At 36.1% G+C, this 27,833-nt stretch overlaps 1 protein-coding gene across 1 annotated transcript in view; it reads left to right on the top strand.

Moving 5' to 3' along the window:
• Nucleotides 1-27,833, top strand: part of LOC136866329 (putative mediator of RNA polymerase II transcription subunit 29) — a 254,830-nt gene that overhangs the window by 108,210 nt on the left and 118,787 nt on the right. The window contains exons 8-10 of the mRNA XM_068226696.1: nucleotides 14,487-14,546; nucleotides 14,651-14,722; nucleotides 21,860-21,919. Of these exons, the coding sequence (XP_068082797.1) occupies nucleotides 14,487-14,546; nucleotides 14,651-14,722; nucleotides 21,860-21,919 (192 nt within the window). The remainder of the gene's footprint in view (nucleotides 1-14,486; nucleotides 14,547-14,650; nucleotides 14,723-21,859; nucleotides 21,920-27,833) is intronic.

Below are 27,833 nucleotides of genomic sequence, written 5' to 3'. Positions count from 1 at the left end.
CTTTCTCGGGGATTGACGTTAAAAATTAATTTGGACTTTCAGGAAACTTTTAAGCCCAAGAAAAATATAGGTCATTGCTTTGGAATTAAAGATATAACTGGATGAAAAAATGTTGACACTCCAGCACAGGGCGGCACACAGCCGGTATCGACAGGCAGACACAGCCAAGGCCAACTAATCTATCTAGTGCAGCCTTGACACAGCACGTTCGGTTCAGGCACATTCCAGCTGAAGCGGAGCATGTCCTGTTGCCTCTCGAAGTTCTCTCTAGGACGCAGTTACGGTCTTGTGTCCCGTGTCCCGGCACTCTGTACCGAAACACTCCGCCTCAAGCTCCTAATGTTGCGGAACAAGTGAATGTTCCGGTCTGCCCAACCCTATTGCGAAAGCGGGCATTCCAGATACAGGGCAACGTGCCTTTATTAGCCGGCAGGAAATCCCACTGCACTAGTTTTACGTGTGTTTCAGGTACGGGACATTCTGTGATCTCAAAATTGTTTGTCAGTCCACAGTATTCGAGTAATACTGCATCATACTAACTCGCGGTGATCAGTTACACCGAAACATACGGGAAGAGGGCAGCGAGTATTCAGTGCCCAAATGAAACGTGCGCTACCGCGGTAACAGAAGTGCACGTCAAGCGGCCAACATGTCTCGCAAAGCATTTCGCGGACCAAAAAGCGGCAAGTTTCCGCAAGTAGAGAAGGATCTGCTTAAATATATGATTTTGTGACGCAAAGTTGGATAAGCAATTTCTCACGAAATGCAGTATTTTAAAGAATGTGAAATAACCGCTGCACATGGAATCAGTGTCTCGGATTTGAAGGTTAGCCGAGTCTTGATTAATTTTATGAAGAGAAATGGACTTCCTCTTCAGTGAAGAACATCATCATGCCAAAAAATGACGAATGATTTAAACCATTTTCATCGTTTTGTGATTGAGAAGCGTAAAGTGAGGAATATTTGATCTCTCTAATAGAAACCGCAGATCAGACGCCAATCATTTTCCATATGCCACAAAGTCGAACAATAGATAAGAAAGGATCATACAGTGTTATCATACTCGCTACCGGAAGCAAAAAACAATGCTTGCTATAACAGCTGATCTCAGAAAGCTTACACCTTACATTGATCTAAAACGAAAAACAATGCCCAAAGCAAAATTTCCGCGAGTGATCCACGTTTGTATTCAAGAAGAAGTATGGATGTACACGTCACTCGTACAAGATTGGATACAAACGGTTTGGGGTAATGTAACAGGGTCCCTCCTTCGATTCCCGGCCCTTCTCGTGTTGGGCAGTTTTTTGCCGGTATGTCATTGTTATGGCATTATATGAATTGTACTTTTATTAGTTCATGTTTTCACTCCAGGTCGTATTGTCAGCTCGTAATGGGAAGAATATTTTCCAGTCGGTACTTCAATCCCACGTGTCTAACTTACCTGATGTACCCTATTTGAATTTTCAGGAAAAATCTCACTCCGGAATTTTACGCCAAATGACGATAACCGCAAACGAGTTGAACCAGTTGTGTTTTTATATTATATTTGATGCATCTTTTAAATGTAAATGAATTGTAAATATCTTAATTCCTTGAATAATTTACGCATCCGAAGTTTTCGCCTGTATTTTTCGTAAAAAAGTGCGTTAATTACGCGAGAAAATACGATATTATGCATTTCGTTGCGTGTGTCGGTGTGACATAAATATTATTATTCGTTTAAGTGTCATAAATGATAATGATAAGGTACATTTTCTTGTAACCATTTTTATTTTTTGGTAGTTTAAGATTTGAAATTTAACGGTCAATTCGCATTGTAACTGTAGATATGTATGCCTTTTATCTTGACCTTTTTTCACCTAGACCGTGGTGATGAAATCCAGGAATAAAAAAAATCTTCCTATTTTTGGTTTCTAAAAGTTGGCAGGTATGCAGTAGGCTTAGCCATATCCTCTTCAAAGCTGTGATCAGTAGGAAGTTACAACAGCAATTATTGTAAAGCCTATAATGAAGCCACCAACAAAAGCAAAATCTTGCACATCATTTTCTTTAATAATGCAAGGTTAACACACAGAACGATGTTCAAGAATTTCCTTTAAGTTTAAAGTTCTGCAATTTCTACCCCAAGTAATTTAGAATGACCAGTACAAAAACAAGAACGATTTGTTTCGTCCGAAATTACCTTCTGTGTCCAAAATAATCACTGACCATAGTACACAAATCTAAAATTCTTTTAAATTTTAAATAATGCATAAAATTTGATGGGTGAAGTACCTTGTGAAGCAGTGATGATCTTTCATGCTGATTGGTAACAGTATCACATGTATTGTTTATTTATTAGATCAAAAACACTTGCCTCAGTATTGTTATTACTTTCAACTTCAGACAATGACCTGAACATTTTACTAAATAATATTTTGGAACGTATTTGGTCAGTATTTCTAACACTACACTAATTTGACTTTCCTCTCAGCATGTACTCCTACCGCACAAACTGGTAGCTATTTTCATCAATAAACGTTCATTGTAGGTCTTGAGATGTATGTTTGTAAATTTAGGAAAATTATTCTGTCTTAGTGGCTATTTGGTAGGTCATAAAGGCACTCTTCATATGTTTCCTTTTTTCTTTCTTTCTTTTCTTTAATTCATTTTAGTTTCTGCTAATTTATTTAACTTCATAGAGGTACTATGTAAAAATGTTTTATGTCATGCTTATATTTTGTGCTTTTTATATATTTTTAACTTTTATCATTTACAGTATATTTTGTGCTTTTTATATATTTTTAACTTTTATCATTTACAGTATTTTGAGTCATGAAGGCACTTCATTGAATTTTTATGTCTGTGCTCTTTCATATTAAATAAATAAATAAATAAATAAATAAATAAATAAATAAATAAATAAATAAATAAATAAATAAATTAATTAATTAATTAATTAATTCAAAGCACCCATGTACAAGTCAATCCAAAGAATATTTATTGGATAAATCTAGTTTTTCTGGTACAAAAGTTGATATCCTAACTTCTCTTTGCTCATCTGTGAAAGTCTGAGTGTGTTTGACTGCCATCTTTTGAAAATATAAGTAAATATATGAATAAGTCTATGTTCCTTTATGTTATATTATTTTTATTCATTAATATGTACATGAAAAGTGAGAGGATAGGTTCTTTCTTCTACTTCTGCATATAATTTCCACCAACATCGAGTTATTTGACTCAAAATTTCAGTAAAGTATTCTGTAATCAGACCTTACAGTACTATATTGAATGGTAGCCTGAAACTCAAGATCAGTTTAAAAATGCTGTTCTTACACCTCCGTCTACAGTGAAGTGATGGAAACAAACACACCACATAACATCAGATCAGGACTTTTGGGTGAATGGGACAGCTGGGTGAATGGGACAGCTCTTGCTGTCCCAATGCTGCATATGTGGCCTATGTGTACACAGCTGAGCAGGCTACCATCGACAACCTATTGCAAGCTGCTGTGCCATACACGAAGTGCATACCAGCTATAGCACATGTCTACTTTAGACTACAGAAGAGAGTAAATGGTGTGTGGTCATGGTGCTGCCGGATTTCTAACACACATGGCGATACTAAGGATTGAGGGTTAAATGGAAATTTCTTGAATTATTCCAGTAATGTGTGAATAATGTAATTAAATTTAAGGTATATATTAGTGTGTAATTATCAATTAAAATTTTGGTATAATGGGATATAAATAGTTATGTCTGGCTCCATGGCTAAATGGTTAGCATGCTGACCTTTGGACACAGGGGTCCCAGGTTTGATTCTCGGGAGGATCGGGAATTTTAACCATCATTGGTTAATTCCGCTGGCACGCGGCTGTGTGTTTGTGTCATATTCATCTTAATTTCATCCTCATCATGATGTGCAGTTGCCTACAGGCGTCAAATCAGAAGACCTGCACCTGGCGAGCCGAAGTGCTCGGACACATCTTATTATTATTATTATTATTATTATTATTATCATTATTATTATTATTATTATTATTATTATTATTATTATTATTATTATTATTATTATTATTATTATTATTATTATTATTATTATAGAAAATTATGGAATAGTAAATGCCACATTAATTACAGAAATCAAGGAAGACATGGATGAACTACAAATTACAGTGGAAGACTTAAGAAACAAAACCAACAAAATCAGGAAACTCACAGACAAGCAAACCAGAATCAACAAACAGACAATAGGAAGGGTGATTTCTGATGAAGAAAGAAGGATAAGATAAGAGAGAATGAAGAAGTACTGGGCTGACAGGGAACTGAAAAATTCTTTGTATAAAGTTGGCTAGAGTGGTCCAATGAAGGCCGTAAAATGTAAATTATTATTATTATTATTATTATTATTATTATTATTATTATTATTATTATTTTTTTTTTTTTTTTTTTTTTCACTTTCAGGCAACTGCTGGGACAGATCTTGTTCATAAGCCACAGCTGATTCCTTTCACCTCCTTACCCAATTTCATTCACCAGCATTAATTTAATTTTCATTAGTTCTTCAGATGAGGTTGGCATCAGGAAGGACATCTGGCTATAAAAAGCATGCCATATAATTTAATCCCTGACCCTGTATCAGCAAATGTGACTGAGGAGTAGACAACAGCTTTAGTGAAACAATAGAGTGGATAAAACTAAATAATCAGGTTATTATGGTATTTTGTTTTTACTACTACGCACATTCAGAATTTAAAACTGTCTTTAAGTGTTGAAATATGGAAAGTACAAGGGAATAACTTGACTCAATAACTTCTCCCAAAACTAGAGCTACAAACATCAAAATATAGGAATCAGCTGATTAATTGAGAAATACTGTAGACTATATTCTCTTCAATAATTTCAATGATGTTGAAAATTTATCAATTGTCTCCCTTGATAAATTATTCCAATCCCTAACTCCTCTTCCTGTAAAAGAATATTTGTCCCAATTTGTCCTCTTGAATTACAACTTAATCTTCATATTGTTGTCTTTCCTACTTTTAAAAACTTCACTTTACATTATACATCTACTAATGACTTTCCACACCATCTCTCCATTGACACCCTGGTACATGCTGCTTATTTGAGATGTTTATCCTCTTGCTCCCAAGTCTTCCCACCCCAGAGTTTGCAACATTCTTGTAATGTTACTCTTGTCAAAATCACCTAGTGCATCCCATGCTGCTTTGCTTAACATTTTTTTAAGTTCTTGAATGAAGTAATTCTGGTGAAGTTCCCATACTCTGGACACCATACTCTAATTGTGGTCTTTTCAGTGACTTATACACCCTCCCCTTTATATCTTTACTACAAACCCTAAATACTCTTCATAACCATACGAAGAAATCTGTTACCTTTATTTACAATCCTGCCTTTCTGAGACAATAATTTACGATACCCTCATTTGTTGAACATATGTATTTGTGTGTGGGACTTTTATCTGCAATTATCGGCCATTGGTTGCATTGCTGTTAAATTATGTGTCTGAAACTGTGGAGATTTAAAATGCATCTTCTTGCCATTGTTACGTCGGTTGCTTCGAAATTCTGATTGGCTCAATAAGCAAAATTTTGACTTGAGCGTGCGCAGTGTCAATGTTCAACTGAGCGACGCGCGGCTTGACTGCACTGAACGCGAGTCTGTTACGGCAGCTCGCCAAGATGGACGCGTTTGGAGAAGTTGTGTACAAAATGCGATTGAAAGTTGTTGGAGTGGAGTTTGATAATCCAGGCTAATTGCCTCGTTAATTAAGGCATTGCCTTAATTGTAGCGCAATAATGTTGTGCGTTTCATATTTACAGTTTTTTTAATATTAGTGTGACCGAACTATCTGAAGGAGGGTTCTTCATTACAAAATGGGCTAGAACGTAAGCTATTGGATTACAGTATATTAAATTGGACACACAAAATGTAAGTACAAGTATCTTCTTAATTGTTTCGAAACTGTTCTGCTGCCGGATTATTTGGAGAAGAACGTGTGTATCAAGCTATCTGCGACAACTGTTATATTAGAAGAAATGTTTTGGCAACGCTGTTAATATTACTTCATCTCTACTCCGCTACTGTAATTGAAATTAGGCCTATAGTTTGACATGGCGACCACCGTTTATTCATTAAATTAAGCTGGAATTTCTTCTTCATCAGACATTTTAATGATATAAATTGTATCTGCTAAATATTAAAATGTAACTTAACGTGATTTTGGTAATGTTCTATATCCGAAATATTATAATGGAGTAATTCTGGAACATGGTATATGCGCTGGTGAGAGACCTATTATTCCATTACTTTAATTTAACTGAGATTATCGTTGTGCTGCCTTTTTCTGTTTCTTAAAGTTATTATTATTAATTTTGTTGGTGAATTTCTTTCTACTTTTCTTGGTTCATATTTGTGGCATCTGGTGGACTGTTGACAATGTTTTGAAAGACGTTATGTACTAGTATTGTTTTCGTAATGGCTCATTGTTTAATTACTTAATGGGATGGTTTATTTCCGGTCTTATTCGGGCATTACCGTTTTCCAAGGCCTCCTAAAATTAAAATTGAGTAACCGGCATTTAAATCCTTTATTAATATTTTGGTTGAAAGAAATGTTAAATTTAAAAGACTATACATAATTATTGTAATATTCTGGTTATAATAAGCTGGAATTTGTTCCCCATTTCTTGATGATACCTTGCCCTCCTCAGATTATTCGCGTCCGTTTTTCCTTTCCTTCTTCTTTCAATATTGTGTGCCATGTTTTTATCTTATCTCCGGTACGCTAATTTTGTGTGGGCTTTGCCTATTGTCTCTTTAAGTCGGATGTTGGCTTCGGTTTTGGGAAGCTGTATGCTTCGTGTGTACCTTAGTTTTGTTGTCTGTGGAATTTTAAGTGTTTCCCTTCGTAATTTGTAGTTTATTTGAGACATTTTTTTATTCGGGTTCGTGTGATTTTCTCTTGTGTCCTTTCAATTATTTTCGTGTGGAATTTTTTTTGGGTCTGCTATCGTTGCCTTAATATTGTGTGTTTCCGTGTTTCGGGGTGATTGAAACCCTTGTGTACTGGTTCCGGAAGCAAATTCCAGTTTATTGTGATTAATTGTAGTATACTTACTAATTGTAGTATACTTACTCACAAAGAAAAGCCGGCCAGTTATGTAATTAATATCTAATGCATGGATCCGTTTTAACATTTGTCATTCATTGATTCTAAGGCAAGCTGTAGCTTGTAATCTGAGTGTGTTTTCACGTTTTTAATTATCCTAAAAATAGACATTTCTCTCCTAATTTAACAAGTTGAATTATTACAATTTTTATCTTTCTTCTATTTATTTACTACTACATAAAAATTATTTTACGTTGTTATCCGAGTGCGCACTAATAGTATATTTTGCTTTAAAAATTGATTTTTATCTATAATTTAAAGACATTATTTACAAATTTATTAGTTGTTCTACAGTTTTCATTCCTAAATTCTGTTTAAATTTTTCCTAATTTTAAGTAAAGTTCAAGTTATTTAAACATTAATCTTGCTTTCATTTAGCAATGTTGACCTGGCAACCCCTCAGGTAGTTAGTTCGATCCTGTCCTTTCCCTTATGTTCTGTGCCCTCCACGCTGGTTTTGTTAATACTGCTCCTGCTCGATGGTAAGTATTTTGCTTCTTGTGCTCATTTGGTTATATTTATGGGGTTTTATTATCATTCCTGTTATTATCTTTGTCGGGTTGCAGTAGTGTTGTGGTAGCAGAGCGTGGTTGTTGTTGTTCTAACAACTTGATAAGTTGCCCAGGTCAATGTTGCTAGCTGCTGAAAGTGACCAACCTTTTAAACTTAAAAATTGTAAAACTGAAATTGACCAAAGCAATTCCTCTCTATATGTGTTTCATGTCTGATCGAGACTTGCTTGTTGCTGTCCTCTTGGCCTTGGAGTATGGCGTGGCTCTGTATTTGTGCACTTGCTGCTTGTTTTGTTTACCATGTTCCGTGGTCATGGAATCCTGTTGTGTTTTGGGTCTGCTTATTCTATACCTGCCATGTAGGGGTAAGTTGAAGACCATTCTCACTTTTATTATTAATTAATTTGAAATATTTACTTATCTGCTTTCAGATTTAAATTATTGAATATTTCTTCCACATTTTACCTTAATGATGTGATGTTCTTTGATGTTGTTATCTGTAGCCTCTTGGTATACTATAGCCCTTGTTGGAATTGCAGTGCCTGTCCTTGGTGGGATTTACTTGGATTAATTTGTGTTGGGTTGTTGGAACTGGTGTTGTAACCCTGGTTTAATCTCTAAGTTATGTTTTTATTCCAGCTTCATTCCTGGTCCAGATGGAGTGTTACAATTTGTATTGTAATTGCATTTTCTCTTCCAGTGACTGTGTACCCACCTCGCTGTTTGGCCTGAACATGTGAAATTCATTTACAATCTTGACCCATGGTGACTCTCTCCTTCCACTTTTATTTTACTGTCCTGCCTTGTCCAGGTTACGATGTGTTATGTGTTATTATTCTGAGTTTATTTAATGTGGTGAGTTCTCATGTGTTGGTGATTCTTGCTTATGTAGGCTTATATTGGTTTGTATCTGGGTCATGTGCTGTGGGATTTCTTCCTATTTTACCTTATGTGGTCTTGTGCATGTTCCCGTTCTTGATATGGTGTTGTTGTAGGTCTGTATTGAACTCGTGGATGATTATGTCATGTGATTATGTTATATTGATGAGAATCTCACTTGGAACTGTTGTGTTTAATGCTCTTTGTGTAACCTTGGGCAGTCTTCTTATTGTCATGTACTCTGAAAAGCTTTTCCTGATTGAACGGTGATAGGCTACGTCTGTATGGTTCATCTGAGATGGTATTATCTTTTTAATTTGATGTTTCCATGTCAGGTAGCTCTGTCAGTTCTGTTGTGGAGTGATTAATTTCAGTACCTGATGTTATTCATGTCTTAGTCCTCTTGGTACTACTCATCTCCTTTTATTCACCCTTTTCTGCTGTGTGCATGTACTTCACTCATGTGGTCTTGTTGTAATGAGGTGTGGTCTTAATTTATTTGTAAATTTGTGCATTCCTTGACCTGGTTAATTGTAGTCTTTGTGTATTGGCTTCTTCCCCTTGCATATTTTCTGTCAGGTGTCCGTGTGCTAAATTCTTGTTTTGGCTTTCATTCTCTACTGCTCATTATGTGTGACTAGTGTCATGCATGTGTGTGATCTTCTGGTGCTGGTTAATGATATCAGTTTTGGCCATGTGCTTGAGTGAATTTTCATTCTTCCTGATTTTTCATTGCTAGTCCTGGTGGGTTGCTCCATGTGTTGATTCTTGGTCATCCTTATCTCTTGTCGTTATACCTATGTGTTGTTACTGGTACTTCATGGCGGTTGTGTGGGTTCATTTCTGAGTTCTGGTGTGGAGTACAGCTGGCTTATAGCTTAAGCGACCCCTTCGTTTTTACTGTGTCTTCATGTTGGGATTTTGGTTATGGGTCTCGCAATGTTGTGTGGTTACTGGTGCTGTTCATTACCTAATAATTGTGGAATCTGTCCTGAAATTAACCTTCTGTGTTAAATCTTCCTTCCTGTTTATTTTCTATGGGTTATGGGAGTGTAATTGGTAAATCTTGTCATTTCGTTAATGTACACTGTCCTGATCATATCTTCATTTGATGTCTAGTGGTATGAGAGCTTATGTCTTTTTTGATTGATATCCGTGGATCAGATGCTGTATGTGATCTGGTGTCATTGTAAAAAATTTGTGTACGAGAAATTTTCCTTGCACCTGGTGCTTGTCACTGTGTAACGTCTTCCGATTTATCTTATTTACATAAGGTATTCCTTTGTTTGTACCTTCCCCAATTCTTCATCTGGTTTGGTAACCTAAACTTTTGTAATTCTGTCGCTTTTGGCTCTACCCTGCAGGTTTTTGCAACTCTATATTGTTGCCTGATTGTCATCTGACTGTTCTGGGTTCTATTCCAGTGAGTATGGGATCATTTGGGGTAAATCTGGAACTGTCGCTAAAATTCATTGTCTGTCGTTGGTGGTATGGGACCCAACTGATGGATTGAAGGTTCTTCTCCATCAACTCATGCGCTTTGTCATCGTGTAATCTATCACTTCTTCATCGTTTATATTTTATTATATCCCGTGTGGCATAATCACACAGGGTGGACTGTTGTTTTGCCACCATATTATTAGTCCTGGGTTATCCAGAGGTTCTTCTGAACACTTGATGGTTGTGATAATACACCTGTGCTCAGTATATTCAAAGATTATTTATATGGAGATGTAATTTTCCCTGAATTTTGGCCCTTGTTATGCTGCGTAGAGCTGGTTCTGGTTGATGTAATGTCGTTTTCATGTCTTTTCAGTTGTCTATCGTCCTGACTGTAATTGTTGGCCGTCATGTGGTTGTTGGCCTCAGTAATTGTTGCGTGGTAATCTCTTGCGGACACACCTTGAGATCTCCCCACCATCTATTTTTATACCGATTAAGTCTCCAGTTATTGCCATTGCTTGCTCCTTATTCTGGGTCGATTATCCATGTGATTGCTGCGTTATGGTTACGGGTGGTTGAATTTTCTGTAGTTTTTCTGCCTCTCCGTTACCTGTTTTCCTAATCTTCACGTTCTGGGTTACCTGATTTCTATAGATGGTTTGTCGGTATGTGTACTGCTACATTCCTCTAGTAATATGCTTTTCGTTGTTACCTCCATGTACCCCCGGTGATTTATCTTTCCTGTTCTTGGTCTTGACGATCCTTCTGGTATATGTATTGTCCTGTAGAATTATGTAATGTGTGGAAGAATGCTAATATTTCATGTAAATGAATGTGAAAACCATAATGGTCTTCGACCTATCAATTTCCTGTGTCTATTGAACTTTACTTAACTTGTTGGGACTAAAACCACTGTAACTTGCCACTGGATTCCATGAGCCACCTTAAATATTCTAAATTATATTTCTGATCTCTTTGGGGTAGTCTTGATACTAGTATGTTGAAGTCTTGGGATATTTCAGTTATTTTCTCCTTTTTCTTTATATGTAAATCTTATTCAAAGGTTGGATGGGTAATACTATAACTCATAAATTGGTAATTCAAAAAACTGATGTATGTTTGCCTACTAGCCAACAAAAGAGTGTAAAATAACAATTATTTTGGTAATTTTTCAAATGCCAATACAAACTAATGGTCTGGTGTAATGACGTTAACGGTGTTACTTATATGTTTAACTCGGGTGCAAAATTTGAACTATTATCTCTGGTAAATTTGGATATGTGGTACTTGCGTAATTCCTCGAAACACAATGAAATATTACAAAGGTGTCCTGGAAACCTAGTTGGAAAAATTTTGTCTGCTGTAACATGTGTGGTTGAACCATTTTGGTTCAGTGTGGTCTGTAAATATGCACTTGGTCCCTCGCTTTTGCTCGTGTGTGTGGTGTTTCAGTTTTAATCGCACGGCGTTACACCCATGCATCTGCTGAACGGAGAACTAGTGTATGAAATATCTATGGTTGCTTACTACGCTATGTGCTGGTGTGATTGAGCTACGTTATGTACTGTCAACTTGTGTGGTGTGTGATGTGACGCTGGCCCCGTTGTATCTCTTCTGGTCACAGTTAACGTGTTTGTCTACTGGTATTTGGTGAAGTTCTGCTATCCTTCAACCAAGTAAGACCATTCCATGTTTACTGTACTTAATATGTTGCACTATCATCTCTGTATCAACGTGTGAAGATTTATATTGGACATTGAAATTGTACCATATAATTTTGTATCCCAACATCTTGACCCTTCGCCTCCCCGTGTTTTGGCTTTCGGAGGGGAGACTTTCCTTATTTTTCCTTATATTAATACATATAGCAACCCCATGGGGTTACAGTATTATCTATCATTTGTAATTATATTTTGTTTTTCTAATTTTTGTTCCTGTGTATTATTGTTATTTATAACATGCCATGTCCTGTGAAAACTATAAGAACTCTCGAAGAATGATTGAAAATTATAGAAGAAGTGGAAGTGGAAATGAATCCATTCATAAAAAGAGTACACATTGCCATATTTCTTGGGTTAGTGTTTTCAACTTTAAACTCCAAATTTGCCAAGAAAAATGAGGTAAGGGAGCAAACTGATAAATGTAGCAGTTCAAGTAAAAAAAGAAAGAAAATTCAGGAGAGAATCTACATCTGCTGAGCCGGAGAATATCCTTTTCATTTGGTGTGAACCAAGAGTGAACCAACAAGGACTATCAATATCCATATGGATGGAACCATATTATGTACCCACCACAGATAACCAAGACACAGTGAAGGATGATTCAGAATGGAATGAAATAGCACAATGATGCCTTGGCACCAGGCAGTTCATATGTGTGGTTATACAGTATAGTGTGGATGTGCATGAATAACCTGCGCACTGAACTCCAGACTACATGACTCTAGTTTCAAACAAGATACTTGCTCAAGCCTAGTGACTCAAGAATTGCTTGTTCATTCTCATATAACATGTTGGTGCTATTCTATGCTAGAGTATTGAGCTGATGCTTTAAATTCAAAGCAACGTTAGTGTACATTATTTTTTAATGAATGATCAGTGCAGGAAAATTGGAGCCAAGGACAGACTTATTTTGACGATCAATGTGACAAAACGATAGTTCGAGGAATGATAGATACGGGGAAATTTAATGTTACTTTATTTGGAACTTTTTGTGACCTGATAAATTGAATGATGAATATGGGATAACAACAGTCCTGGGAACAATATGTCAAGGTTCTACTGTATATCTCAACCCATTGCCTGTAGTGTATTCTCTGCAATCTTATCAATTCCAGCTGCTTTTTCAGTTTTCAAATTTTTGTATCTCATTGTAAACTTCTTTATTATCATAGGTAAATTTAAGTTCTTCATTAGTATTAGTCACTTCATCCACCTGTACATTATCCGTATATCCAATAATCTTTACCTACTGCTGACCGAATACTTCTGCCTTCTGCAAATCCTCATATATACAGCCCCCTTGTTCATTAATAATTCCTGGAAAGTCCTTCTTGGGAACTATTTCTGCATTAAAGTACCTATACATACCCTTTCATTTTTTACTAAAATTTTTATGACTGCCAATAATCAAGCTTGCCATCATATTATCCTTAGCATACTTCTTCATGATATTAAATTTTCGTTCAATCTCTCTGTTCTTCTCCAACAATTCTAAACTTTTTCTTTCCAAGCTACACCTCTTCCTTAATCTCTTTATTTCTCTGTTATAATATAATGGGTCTTCACTATTCCTTATCACCTTTAATGGTACATACCTGTTTATTCATTCCTCAACAATTGCTTTATACCCATCCAATAAGCTGTTTATATTTTCATGTACCATTTTCCACATCATAATTACTTTTCACATCTTCCTCATGCTTGTCTCATTAACCATTAGTGCCTAATATTCCTACTTTTATGACCTTTCTTTGTATTGCATTTTTAAAACTATGATGAAAACAGCTTTGTAATCATCCATACCTCCTATTACTTCAGTTTCTCTGTAGAGCTTATCTGGTTTTATCATCACCATGTCCAGAACATTCTTTCCTCCAGATGGTTCCATCACTTCCTGATTCAGCTGTCCTTCCCAGATTAAGTAACTTGCTCACCTTTTGTTGGGTTGCTTTCTGTCATTTGTATTGTGTTCCCAATAATCATTTGGTAAGTTTTGATCATCAGCTACAATCACATTTCTTTCTGTGTTATTCCCCACATGGCTGATTATCTTATCAAGTAATTAGGCTACCGTTAATTTTAGAGACGAGCCTTATACACCTAGAATTTCATGTTTCTCATTCTTAACTTTTTCATAGCTTTCAAATTCTTCTTTCACCAGTATGAATACTCCCCCTCCTATCATTCCTATCCTGTCTTGAAAATAACCAGTGTTGAACTGTCTCTCTGTCTTTAACCAAATTTACAAGGCTATTGTATTATTTATTCATATAAATTGTTACCTTCATGATAGATGCAGTGGATCTTGAAGTTCCATCCTAAAATGCTGTGTCTAGTACCATTTAGAATGAAAAAACTGTGGAAAGTACAACTCTGTATAATTACCTGTCTTTACAATAGTGTTCTATCAATAAAACTAGTGATATTAAAAAAAAGGTCTTATTTCTCTTCAATCGATTAACAATAAATTTCCTTCTCATTCCCTGCATTCAGTAAATTACATATTAAACACATATCTGACCATGATATGACTGCCTCATGATGGCTGTTTTAGCTTGCCAGTGAGTGATAGAAGTCTGAATGCATGCTCACCATCATGAATGTAGTACTGTAAGTTACCATCTGTATTTTCTAATAAATTTATTTATATTTTTCTTATGTATCTTTGTTGGGCATATCAAAGACCCTTACCTGTAGAAACTGAAATTTCTCTATGCTTTCATAAAATGACTTATTTCCCTTTTTTTTTTTTTTTTTTCAGACCAAACCATGACCCGAGTGATTATAATGATCATCTCCCATGGACTGATGGACCTAAGGGGTAAATATTTGTCTCTTCATTTGTTATGATGTAGATCACAGGGTTTCATGCCATTAATGTTTGATTTGTGAGCAACTTCTTCTTATAAAGTGTCTTCTTTCCAGTAATTCTCGAAGAAATTATGCTGGTAATACTACACATACACCATTTTATCAAGAGCTCAAAGTCTGCTGCAGGTGAAATGTCATGATTTCACAGTAGTCAGTATCTACAGTAATAGGTATATGTCAATAGATTTATCATGCCTGGTCCAAAGCCATCTCTGTACAGACCAAGAAGGCCCTTGGAGGAGTAATAAAGGCTTGTGGCCTCCAAAGAGGCCTGTTGTAGTTCTTTTGAGTTGACATCATGTATAACTCGTGTCCTCATCCCGAGGTGGTGTAGCTTTTTCTGGCACATCTCCATTGGAGGTGAGTTGTGTAACCCGTCATGGGGGTTATATGCATATATTATATATACACGATAGTGCCAAGGGAAGATCACAATGTATCGATAATACCAAATAGTTTCAAATCAGTAGGTAGTAATATTCACGCTGTGAAGTAAATGCGGACTTGAGAATAGAGGCCGTGGTAATCAAAATCTCCAACAAGCATTCCAGAGTAACAACACATAGCGCAGCGTAAACAGTGCTTAATAACATTAGAAAATTAAAGGAGAGTGTGAGGAGGAATAAGGGACATGACAGATGAAAATAGATGGGAAACCATGATAAAATTTGGAAACAGATATATTGAAATAATTAAATCGAAACTCTAGAAATTTACATGAAAAGAAGAATATATAAATATGGAATTTTCCCAACCACATATACAAAATACAAATCTATTACACAAAAGTAAGATATCCACGAGAAAGAAAGCAAATAAGTGAGAATAAAGCAGGAATGGAAAGGAACAAACAAGGAAAGGATAAATACGACTATAAGAAGAGAAAGCCAAAATAACAACAAGAATAAAAAAAGGATGTTCACAGTTACAAAATCAGAGTACACCAGCAGGAAATCTTCGAAACAAAGTTCGAAAGTAATATGCAAGTCATAACACTTCAGTTACCACCCGAATTGACACTAAGTAACGTTGTCATGCAGGCAGAAATCACTATATAGTTCAAATGAAGCAGTTTCAAGACATTCAGAAGCACAAATGGCGAAGCACTGATTAGATACGAGTGTGTGTAGAAGTCACGGAGTTGCAGATATACTACACGCACAGTTAGAAACAAAGTTGACACTAGGTTCGACAATAAAGATTTTAAATATTGAAAGGACGAGTGAAATCTCGGCCTGGAAATGCCATGCTCCCTGTGAGAAATTCAAAGGAAAGTAGCTCCCGATGCAAGTAGAAGTATTTACAGAAAATAAATTAAGCGTTTGTCATACCTCATCATGAAACAGGTGGTACTGCCCGAAAATGGAGACTCCTGGGCACATGTCCCTAAGGATGGAGACGACGTTAGATGTTCCTCCCTCCACACAGGCCAAAGTCCATCTCAAAATATCCGGAGAGAGGCCTGTTATTTTCAGGTGGTAGAAGTGTGTGAACGTGATGTTTAGATAATTATTGATTTCTTGAAGCTAGTTTTCGTGATAACCCAATGATAGTTTGTTTAAGTGAAGGGCTGAGGCCTTTATGACGTGTACAGTTAGTTCATCGAGTGAGGTGGTTTGCAGTCATCAGAATTATGTTCATTTTTATTATTTGTGGGAATAAGTTGCAATTCCATAGAATTTGCTTATTGTTTTTCTAATTTTATATATTTTTTTAATATATATAATTTATCGTGCTATGTTTAATTTAGGCGGCCACTCTAAGACTAATCCCAGAGTAAACCAGTGTTTTCTTTTGAATATGTAAATTGCGAGTCAATCCCGGGGAATATTTCACATTCGCAAGGTCGTAGCTTATTACTGTAAATAGTCAAGTGTTTTTATTATGATATTGTTTGTCGTATTCAACAGCTGAAATGTAATAAGAGGGCCGATGAACAGCGAAGCCAATTATACGATGTGAAACTTTAGGAAGGTAATCCGACCATCTCCGATTTGTTTATGTGGAAATGAAGTATCACTCAAGTGCTTAATTTGTAAATGTGTGATTTGTTTTACCATTAAATTTGATGTCGTAATTTTAGTAGTCCACATAGGGACACTGGTGAAGATGTGGATCGAAAATTTTACTTGAGTGACAGCACGGAGCTGATTTCCCGTTGCGTTATTGAGTGTCAAATGTATTTCTTTAAAATTTAATCATCAAGGTTGTAGAAAGTATGTTGCAACGAGAGCTAATTAAATCTTAGGAAACTTTATTTGTGCCTATCCTTGCCGATATTATCATCCTGACCACTTCCGTTCATTTTATGCCTATAAGTTAGATATAAGTTGGTTCTAGTTCGTATCTGCGGACACACCATGCCCTTGAGAGGTTTGTGCTCATATCTTGGAATGAAAGGTTAGCAGAAGACCTCGCTATGCTGTAATGGGCATTTGTCATCTTATGTGTTCGGATTAGTTATTAAAATCCAAATGAGGTGACATTTGTCACTAGGCAGAAAAGGTCCCTTGACTGTTATTTTCTGTAGCGTGTGGTCCCATGTGTTAAGACCCGATAGGGGTAAATTAGTGTTGTCACATGATCCCATGAGCTATGGGAGATGATGGGAAAGGTCCCAATATATACAGTATATGCTATCAAGTAACATTGACAGTGGGGGCTAAAGAAGATTGAAATTTGTGAATCTGTTATGAGTTACATTTTTCATTCAGAACTTTACAGTGTAAGATACTTAAGTGTCATAGGTGAACATGGTTTGGCACACAGTGTAGTGATGGATCAAATGGCAAAATCTATTCTGTTAAAGAAAGAATACCATCTCTTCACGGATAAATTTTATACAAAGATTCCACTTGCTGAGGAGTTATTACACCAGGACACACTTCTTACAGGAACAATTAGGGTAAAATCCAAGTTTATTTCAAAGGAGCTGCTGCGACATAAGCAGGAGGCTGGGGAAGCATTTTACTTTAGGAAAGACAATATGTTGATAGTAAAATGCTTGGAAAGGAACCGCAGAAAACCTGTAACAAGATTTTCTACTGTAGAACCACCTGAAAATAAGTCTGTCACCAGTGGTGAAAAAAAAACAACAAACAAACAAACAGGGAAAGCATAATATCAGTCACAATAGGTACTTAAAGTCTAGGCATGGGAAGTGTTGTTTTGAAGGACAAAAATATGTATAATGTTAACTGAGACAGGTATACTAGGCGATTTTGGAAAGTGAGCTGCTTTAATTTTGTTGACCTGGCTGTTCGGAATGTGTACATTGTCTATGAATGTATAACTTCATTTTCAGTTGGATAGACACACTGTCAGATGAAGCACTAGCACCACATCCTGAAACTTCTGCAGATTTGAACTCCATGTTTTTACTAAATTCTCAGCCTGATGTGAAAGAACACACTGTGTGTGGAGCAGAGAATAAGAGAGGCTGTTGCAGGTGGTGGTGCCCAGGATGTTAAGTAGGAATCTATGGACAATGCTGGTCACAGCTGAACCATTCCTTCAGGGTTTGACCCAAGGAAGAAGAAGAAGAAGAAGAAGAAGAAGAAGAAGAAGAAGAAGAAGAAGAAGAAGAAGAAGAAGAAGAAGAAGAAGAAGAAGAATGTGAAAACCATAATGGTCTTCGACCTATCAATTTCCTGTGTCTATTGAACTTTACTTAACTTGTTGGGACTAAAACCACTGTAACTTGCCACTGGATTCCATGAGCCACCTTAAATATTCTAAATTATATTTCTGATCTCTTTGGGGTAGTCTTGATACTAGTATGTTGAAGTCTTGGGATATTTCAGTTATTTTCTCCTTTTTCTTTATATGTAAATCTTATTCAAAGGTTGGATGGGTAATACTATAACTCATAAATTGGTAATTCAAAAAACTGATGTATGTTTGCCTACTAGCCAACAAAAGAGTGTAAAATAACAATTATTTTGGTAATTTTTCAAATGCCAATACAAACTAATGGTCTGGTGTAATGACGTTAACGGTGTTACTTATATGTTTAACTCGGGTGCAAAATTTGAACTATTATCTCTGGTAAATTTGGATATGTGGTACTTGCGTAATTCCTCGAAACACAATGAAATATTACAAAGGTGTCCTGGAAACCTAGTTGGAAAAATTTTGTCTGCTGTAACATGTGTGGTTGAACCATTTTGGTTCAGTGTGGTCTGTAAATATGCACTTGGTCCCTCGCTTTTGCTCGTGTGTGTGGTGTTTCAGTTTTAATCGCACGGCGTTACACCCATGCATCTGCTGAACGGAGAACTAGTGTATGAAATATCTATGGTTGCTTACTACGCTATGTGCTGGTGTGATTGAGCTACGTTATGTACTGTCAACTTGTGTGGTGTGTGATGTGACGCTGGCCCCGTTGTATCTCTTCTGGTCACAGTTAACGTGTTTGTCTACTGGTATTTGGTGAAGTTCTGCTATCCTTCAACCAAGTAAGACCATTCCATGTTTACTGTACTTAATATGTTGCACTATCATCTCTGTATCAACGTGTGAAGATTTATATTGGACATTGAAATTGTACCATATAATTTTGTATCCCAACATCTTGACCCTTCGCCTCCCCGTGTTTTGGCTTTCGGAGGGGAGACTTTCCTTATTTTTCCTTATATTAATACATATAGCAACCCCATGGGGTTACAGTATTATCTATCATTTGTAATTATATTTTGTTTTTCTAATTTTTGTTCCTGTGTATTATTGTTATTTATAACATGCCATGTCCTGTGAAAACTATAAGAACTCTCGAAGAATGATTGAAAATTATAGAAGAAGTGGAAGTGGAAATGAATCCATTCATAAAAAGAGTACACATTGCCATATTTCTTGGGTTAGTGTTTTCAACTTTAAACTCCAAATTTGCCAAGAAAAATGAGGTAAGGGAGCAAACTGATAAATGTAGCAGTTCAAGTAAAAAAAGAAAGAAAATTCAGGAGAGAATCTACATCTGCTGAGCCGGAGAATATCCTTTTCATTTGGTGTGAACCAAGAGTGAACCAACAAGGACTATCAATATCCATATGGATGGAACCATATTATGTACCCACCACAGATAACCAAGACACAGTGAAGGATGATTCAGAATGGAATGAAATAGCACAATGATGCCTTGGCACCAGGCAGTTCATATGTGTGGTTATACAGTATAGTGTGGATGTGCATGAATAACCTGCGCACTGAACTCCAGACTACATGACTCTAGTTTCAAACAAGATACTTGCTCAAGCCTAGTGACTCAAGAATTGCTTGTTCATTCTCATATAACATGTTGGTGCTATTCTATGCTAGAGTATTGAGCTGATGCTTTAAATTCAAAGCAACGTTAGTGTACATTATTTTTTAATGAATGATCAGTGCAGGAAAATTGGAGCCAAGGACAGACTTATTTTGACGATCAATGTGACAAAACGATAGTTCGAGGAATGATAGATACGGGGAAATTTAATGTTACTTTATTTGGAACTTTTTGTGACCTGATAAATTGAATGATGAATATGGGATAACAACAGTCCTGGGAACAATATGTCAAGGTTCTACTGTATATCTCAACCCATTGCCTGTAGTGTATTCTCTGCAATCTTATCAATTCCAGCTGCTTTTTCAGTTTTCAAATTTTTGTATCTCATTGTAAACTTCTTTATTATCATAGGTAAATTTAAGTTCTTCATTAGTATTAGTCACTTCATCCACCTGTACATTATCCGTATATCCAATAATCTTTACCTACTGCTGACCGAATACTTCTGCCTTCTGCAAATCCTCATATATACAGCCCCCTTGTTCATTAATAATTCCTGGAAAGTCCTTCTTGGGAACTATTTCTGCATTAAAGTACCTATACATACCCTTTCATTTTTTACTAAAATTTTTATGACTGCCAATAATCAAGCTTGCCATCATATTATCCTTAGCATACTTCTTCATGATATTAAATTTTCGTTCAATCTCTCTGTTCTTCTCCAACAATTCTAAACTTTTTCTTTCCAAGCTACACCTCTTCCTTAATCTCTTTATTTCTCTGTTATAATATAATGGGTCTTCACTATTCCTTATCACCTTTAATGGTACATACCTGTTTATTCATTCCTCAACAATTGCTTTATACCCATCCAATAAGCTGTTTATATTTTCATGTACCATTTTCCACATCATAATTACTTTTCACATCTTCCTCATGCTTGTCTCATTAACCATTAGTGCCTAATATTCCTACTTTTATGACCTTTCTTTGTATTGCATTTTTAAAACTATGATGAAAACAGCTTTGTAATCATCCATACCTCCTATTACTTCAGTTTCTCTGTAGAGCTTATCTGGTTTTATCATCACCATGTCCAGAACATTCTTTCCTCCAGATGGTTCCATCACTTCCTGATTCAGCTGTCCTTCCCAGATTAAGTAACTTGCTCACCTTTTGTTGGGTTGCTTTCTGTCATTTGTATTGTGTTCCCAATAATCATTTGGTAAGTTTTGATCATCAGCTACAATCACATTTCTTTCTGTGTTATTCCCCACATGGCTGATTATCTTATCAAGTAATTAGGCTACCGTTAATTTTAGAGACGAGCCTTATACACCTAGAATTTCATGTTTCTCATTCTTAACTTTTTCATAGCTTTCAAATTCTTCTTTCACCAGTATGAATACTCCCCCTCCTATCATTCCTATCCTGTCTTGAAAATAACCAGTGTTGAACTGTCTCTCTGTCTTTAACCAAATTTACAAGGCTATTGTATTATTTATTCATATAAATTGTTACCTTCATGATAGATGCAGTGGATCTTGAAGTTCCATCCTAAAATGCTGTGTCTAGTACCATTTAGAATGAAAAAACTGTGGAAAGTACAACTCTGTATAATTACCTGTCTTTACAATAGTGTTCTATCAATAAAACTAGTGATATTAAAAAAAAGGTCTTATTTCTCTTCAATCGATTAACAATAAATTTCCTTCTCATTCCCTGCATTCAGTAAATTACATATTAAACACATATCTGACCATGATATGACTGCCTCATGATGGCTGTTTTAGCTTGCCAGTGAGTGATAGAAGTCTGAATGCATGCTCACCATCATGAATGTAGTACTGTAAGTTACCATCTGTATTTTCTAATAAATTTATTTATATTTTTCTTATGTATCTTTGTTGGGCATATCAAAGACCCTTACCTGTAGAAACTGAAATTTCTCTATGCTTTCATAAAATGACTTATTTCCCTTTTTTTTTTTTTTTTTTCAGACCAAACCATGACCCGAGTGATTATAATGATCATCTCCCATGGACTGATGGACCTAAGGGGTAAATATTTGTCTCTTCATTTGTTATGATGTAGATCACAGGGTTTCATGCCATTAATGTTTGATTTGTGAGCAACTTCTTCTTATAAAGTGTCTTCTTTCCAGTAATTCTCGAAGAAATTATGCTGGTAATACTACACATACACCATTTTATCAAGAGCTCAAAGTCTGCTGCAGGTGAAATGTCATGATTTCACAGTAGTCAGTATCTACAGTAATAGGTATATGTCAATAGATTTATCATGCCTGGTCCAAAGCCATCTCCGTACAGACCAAGAAGGCCCTTGGAGGAGTAATAAAGGCTTGTGGCCTCCAAAGAGGCCTGTTGTAGTTCTTTTGAGTTGACATCATGTATAACTCGTGTCCTCATCCCGAGGTGGTGTAGCTTTTTCTGGCACATCTCCATTGGAGGTGAGTTGTGTAACCCGTCATGGGGGTTATATGCATATATTATATATACACGATAGTGCCAAGGGAAGATCACAATGTATCGATAATACCAAATAGTTTCAAATCAGTAGGTAGTAATATTCACGCTGTGAAGTAAATGCGGACTTGAGAATAGAGGCCGTGGTAATCAAAATCTCCAACAAGCATTCCAGAGTAACAACACATAGCGCAGCGTAAACAGTGCTTAATAACATTAGAAAATTAAAGGAGAGTGTGAGGAGGAATAAGGGACATGACAGATGAAAATAGATGGGAAACCATGATAAAATTTGGAAACAGATATATTGAAATAATTAAATCGAAACTCTAGAAATTTACATGAAAAGAAGAATATATAAATATGGAATTTTCCCAACCACATATACAAAATACAAATCTATTACACAAAAGTAAGATATCCACGAGAAAGAAAGCAAATAAGTGAGAATAAAGCAGGAATGGAAAGGGACAAACAAGGAAAGGATAAATACGACTATAAGAAGAGAAAGCCAAAATAACAACAAGAATAAAAAAAGGATGTTCACAGTTACAAAATCAGAGTACACCAGCAGGAAATCTTCGAAACAAAGTTCGAAAGTAATATGCAAGTCATAACACTTCAGTTACCACCCGAATTGACACTAAGTAACGTTGTCATGCAGGCAGAAATCACTATATAGTTCAAATGAAGCAGTTTCAAGACATTCAGAAGCACAAATGGCGAAGCACTGATTAGATACGAGTGTGTGTAGAAGTCACGGAGTTGCAGATATACTACACGCACAGTTAGAAACAAAGTTGACACTAGGTTCGACAATAAAGATTTTAAATATTGAAAGGACGAGTGAAATCTCGGCCTGGAAATGCCATGCTCCCTGTGAGAAATTCAAAGGAAAGTAGCTCCCGATGCAAGTAGAAGTATTTACAGAAAATAAATTAAGCGTTTGTCATACCTCATCATGAAACAGGTGGTACTGCCCGAAAATGGAGACTCCTGGGCACATGTCCCTAAGGATGGAGACGACGTTAGATGTTCCTCCCTCCACACAGGCCAAAGTCCATCTCAAAATATCCGGAGAGAGGCCTGTTATTTTCAGGTGGTAGAAGTGTGTGAACGTGATGTTTAGATAATTATTGATTTCTTGAAGCTAGTTTTCGTGATAACCCAATGATAGTTTGTTTAAGTGAAGGGCTGAGGCCTTTATGACGTGTACAGTTAGTTCATCGAGTGAGGTGGTTTGCAGTCATCAGAATTATGTTCATTTTTATTATTTGTGGGAATAAGTTGCAATTCCATAGAATTTGCTTATTGTTTTTCTAATTTTATATATTTTTTTAATATATATAATTTATCGTGCTATGTTTAATTTAGGCGGCCACTCTAAGACTAATCCCAGAGTAAACCAGTGTTTTCTTTTGAATATGTAAATTGCGAGTCAATCCCGGGGAATATTTCACATTCGCAAGGTCGTAGCTTATTACTGTAAATAGTCAAGTGTTTTTATTATGATATTGTTTGTCGTATTCAACAGCTGAAATGTAATAAGAGGGCCGATGAACAGCGAAGCCAATTATACGATGTGAAACTTTAGGAAGGTAATCCGACCATCTCCGATTTGTTTATGTGGAAATGAAGTATCACTCAAGTGCTTAATTTGTAAATGTGTGATTTGTTTTACCATTAAATTTGATGTCGTAATTTTAGTAGTCCACATAGGGACACTGGTGAAGATGTGGATCGAAAATTTTACTTGAGTGACAGCACGGAGCTGATTTCCCGTTGCGTTATTGAGTGTCAAATGTATTTCTTTAAAATTTAATCATCAAGGTTGTAGAAAGTATGTTGCAACGAGAGCTAATTAAATCTTAGGAAACTTTATTTGTGCCTATCCTTGCCGATATTATCATCCTGACCACTTCCGTTCATTTTATGCCTATAAGTTAGATATAAGTTGGTTCTAGTTCGTATCTGCGGACACACCATGCCCTTGAGAGGTTTGTGCTCATATCTTGGAATGAAAGGTTAGCAGAAGACCTCGCTATGCTGTAATGGGCATTTGTCATCTTATGTGTTCGGATTAGTTATTAAAATCCAAATGAGGTGACATTTGTCACTAGGCAGAAAAGGTCCCTTGTCTGTTATTTTCTGTAGCGTGTGGTCCCATGTGTTAAGACCCGATAGGGGTAAATTAGTGTTGTCACATGATCCCATGAGCTATGGGAGATGATGGGAAAGGTCCCAATATATACAGTATATGCTATCAAGTAACATTGACAGTGGGGGCTAAAGAAGATTGAAATTTGTGAATCTGTTATGAGTTACATTTTTCATTCAGAACTTTACAGTGTAAGATACTTAAGTGTCATAGGTGAACATGGTTTGGCACACAGTGTAGTGATGGATCAAATGGCAAAATCTATTCTGTTAAAGAAAGAATACCATCTCTTCACGGATAAATTTTATACAAAGATTCCACTTGCTGAGGAGTTATTACACCAGGACACACTTCTTACAGGAACAATTAGGGTAAAATCCAAGTTTATTTCAAAGGAGCTGCTGCGACATAAGCAGGAGGCTGGGGAAGCATTTTACTTTAGGAAAGACAATATGTTGATAGTAAAATGCTTGGAAAGGAACCGCAGAAAACCTGTAACAAGATTTTCTACTGTAGAACCACCTGAAAATAAGTCTGTCACCAGTGGTGAAAAAAAAACAACAAACAAACAAACAGGGAAAGCATAATATCAGTCACAATAGGTACTTAAAGTCTAGGCATGGGAAGTGTTGTTTTGAAGGACAAAAATATGTATAATGTTAACTGAGACAGGTATACTAGGCGATTTTGGAAAGTGAGCTGCTTTAATTTTGTTGACCTGGCTGTTCGGAATGTGTACATTGTCTATGAATGTATAACTTCATTTTCAGTTGGATAGACACACTGTCAGATGAAGCACTAGCACCACATCCTGAAACTTCTGCAGATTTGAACTCCATGTTTTTACTAAATTCTCAGCCTGATGTGAAAGAACACACTGTGTGTGGAGCAGAGAATAAGAGAGGCTGTTGCAGGTGGTGGTGCCCAGGATGTTAAGTAGGAATCTATGGACAATGCTGGTCACAGCTGAACCATTCCTTCAGGGTTTGACCCAAGGAAGAAGAAGAAGAAGAAGAAGAAGAAGAAGAAGAAGAAGAAGAAGAAGAAGAAGAAGAAGAAGAAGAAGAAGAAGAATGTGAAAACCATAATGGTCTTCGACCTATCAATTTCCTGTGTCTATTGAACTTTACTTAACTTGTTGGGACTAAAACCACTGTAACTTGCCACTGGATTCCATGAGCCACCTTAAATATTCTAAATTATATTTCTGATCTCTTTGGGGTAGTCTTGATACTAGTATGTTGAAGTCTTGGGATATTTCAGTTATTTTCTCCTTTTTCTTTATATGTAAATCTTATTCAAAGGTTGGATGGGTAATACTATAACTCATAAATTGGTAATTCAAAAAACTGATGTATGTTTGCCTACTAGCCAACAAAAGAGTGTAAAATAACAATTATTTTGGTAATTTTTCAAATGCCAATACAAACTAATGGTCTGGTGTAATGACGTTAACGGTGTTACTTATATGTTTAACTCGGGTGCAAAATTTGAACTATTATCTCTGGTAAATTTGGATATGTGGTACTTGCGTAATTCCTCGAAACACAATGAAATATTACAAAGGTGTCCTGGAAACCTAGTTGGAAAAATTTTGTCTGCTGTAACATGTGTGGTTGAACCATTTTGGTTCAGTGTGGTCTGTAAATATGCACTTGGTCCCTCGCTTTTGCTCGTGTGTGTGGTGTTTCAGTTTTAATCGCACGGCGTTACACCCATGCATCTGCTGAACGGAGAACTAGTGTATGAAATATCTATGGTTGCTTACTACGCTATGTGCTGGTGTGATTGAGCTACGTTATGTACTGTCAACTTGTGTGGTGTGTGATGTGACGCTGGCCCCGTTGTATCTCTTCTGGTCACAGTTAACGTGTTTGTCTACTGGTATTTGGTGAAGTTCTGCTATCCTTCAACCAAGTAAGACCATTCCATGTTTACTGTACTTAATATGTTGCACTATCATCTCTGTATCAACGTGTGAAGATTTATATTGGACATTGAAATTGTACCATATAATTTTGTATCCCAACATCTTGACCCTTCGCCTCCCCGTGTTTTGGCTTTCGGAGGGGAGACTTTCCTTATTTTTCCTTATATTAATACATATAGCAACCCCATGGGGTTACAGTATTATCTATCATTTGTAATTATATTTTGTTTTTCTAATTTTTGTTCCTGTGTATTATTGTTATTTATAACATGCCATGTCCTGTGAAAACTATAAGAACTCTCGAAGAATGATTGAAAATTATAGAAGAAGTGGAAGTGGAAATGAATCCATTCATAAAAAGAGTACACATTGCCATATTTCTTGGGTTAGTGTTTTCAACTTTAAACTCCAAATTTGCCAAGAAAAATGAGGTAAGGGAGCAAACTGATAAATGTAGCAGTTCAAGTAAAAAAAGAAAGAAAATTCAGGAGAGAATCTACATCTGCTGAGCCGGAGAATATCCTTTTCATTTGGTGTGAACCAAGAGTGAACCAACAAGGACTATCAATATCCATATGGATGGAACCATATTATGTACCCACCACAGATAACCAAGACACAGTGAAGGATGATTCAGAATGGAATGAAATAGCACAATGATGCCTTGGCACCAGGCAGTTCATATGTGTGGTTATACAGTATAGTGTGGATGTGCATGAATAACCTGCGCACTGAACTCCAGACTACATGACTCTAGTTTCAAACAAGATACTTGCTCAAGCCTAGTGACTCAAGAATTGCTTGTTCATTCTCATATAACATGTTGGTGCTATTCTATGCTAGAGTATTGAGCTGATGCTTTAAATTCAAAGCAACGTTAGTGTACATTATTTTTTAATGAATGATCAGTGCAGGAAAATTGGAGCCAAGGACAGACTTATTTTGACGATCAATGTGACAAAACGATAGTTCGAGGAATGATAGATACGGGGAAATTTAATGTTACTTTATTTGGAACTTTTTGTGACCTGATAAATTGAATGATGAATATGGGATAACAACAGTCCTGGGAACAATATGTCAAGGTTCTACTGTATATCTCAACCCATTGCCTGTAGTGTATTCTCTGCAATCTTATCAATTCCAGCTGCTTTTTCAGTTTTCAAATTTTTGTATCTCATTGTAAACTTCTTTATTATCATAGGTAAATTTAAGTTCTTCATTAGTATTAGTCACTTCATCCACCTGTACATTATCCGTATATCCAATAATCTTTACCTACTGCTGACCGAATACTTCTGCCTTCTGCAAATCCTCATATATACAGCCCCCTTGTTCATTAATAATTCCTGGAAAGTCCTTCTTGGGAACTATTTCTGCATTAAAGTACCTATACATAC

The sequence above is a fragment of the Anabrus simplex genome, chromosome 3, assembly GCF_040414725.1.
Source record: "Anabrus simplex isolate iqAnaSimp1 chromosome 3, ASM4041472v1, whole genome shotgun sequence".
NCBI classification, from domain to species: domain Eukaryota; kingdom Metazoa; phylum Arthropoda; class Insecta; order Orthoptera; family Tettigoniidae; genus Anabrus; species Anabrus simplex.
This window is presented reverse-complemented; position numbering and strand designations above follow the sequence as displayed.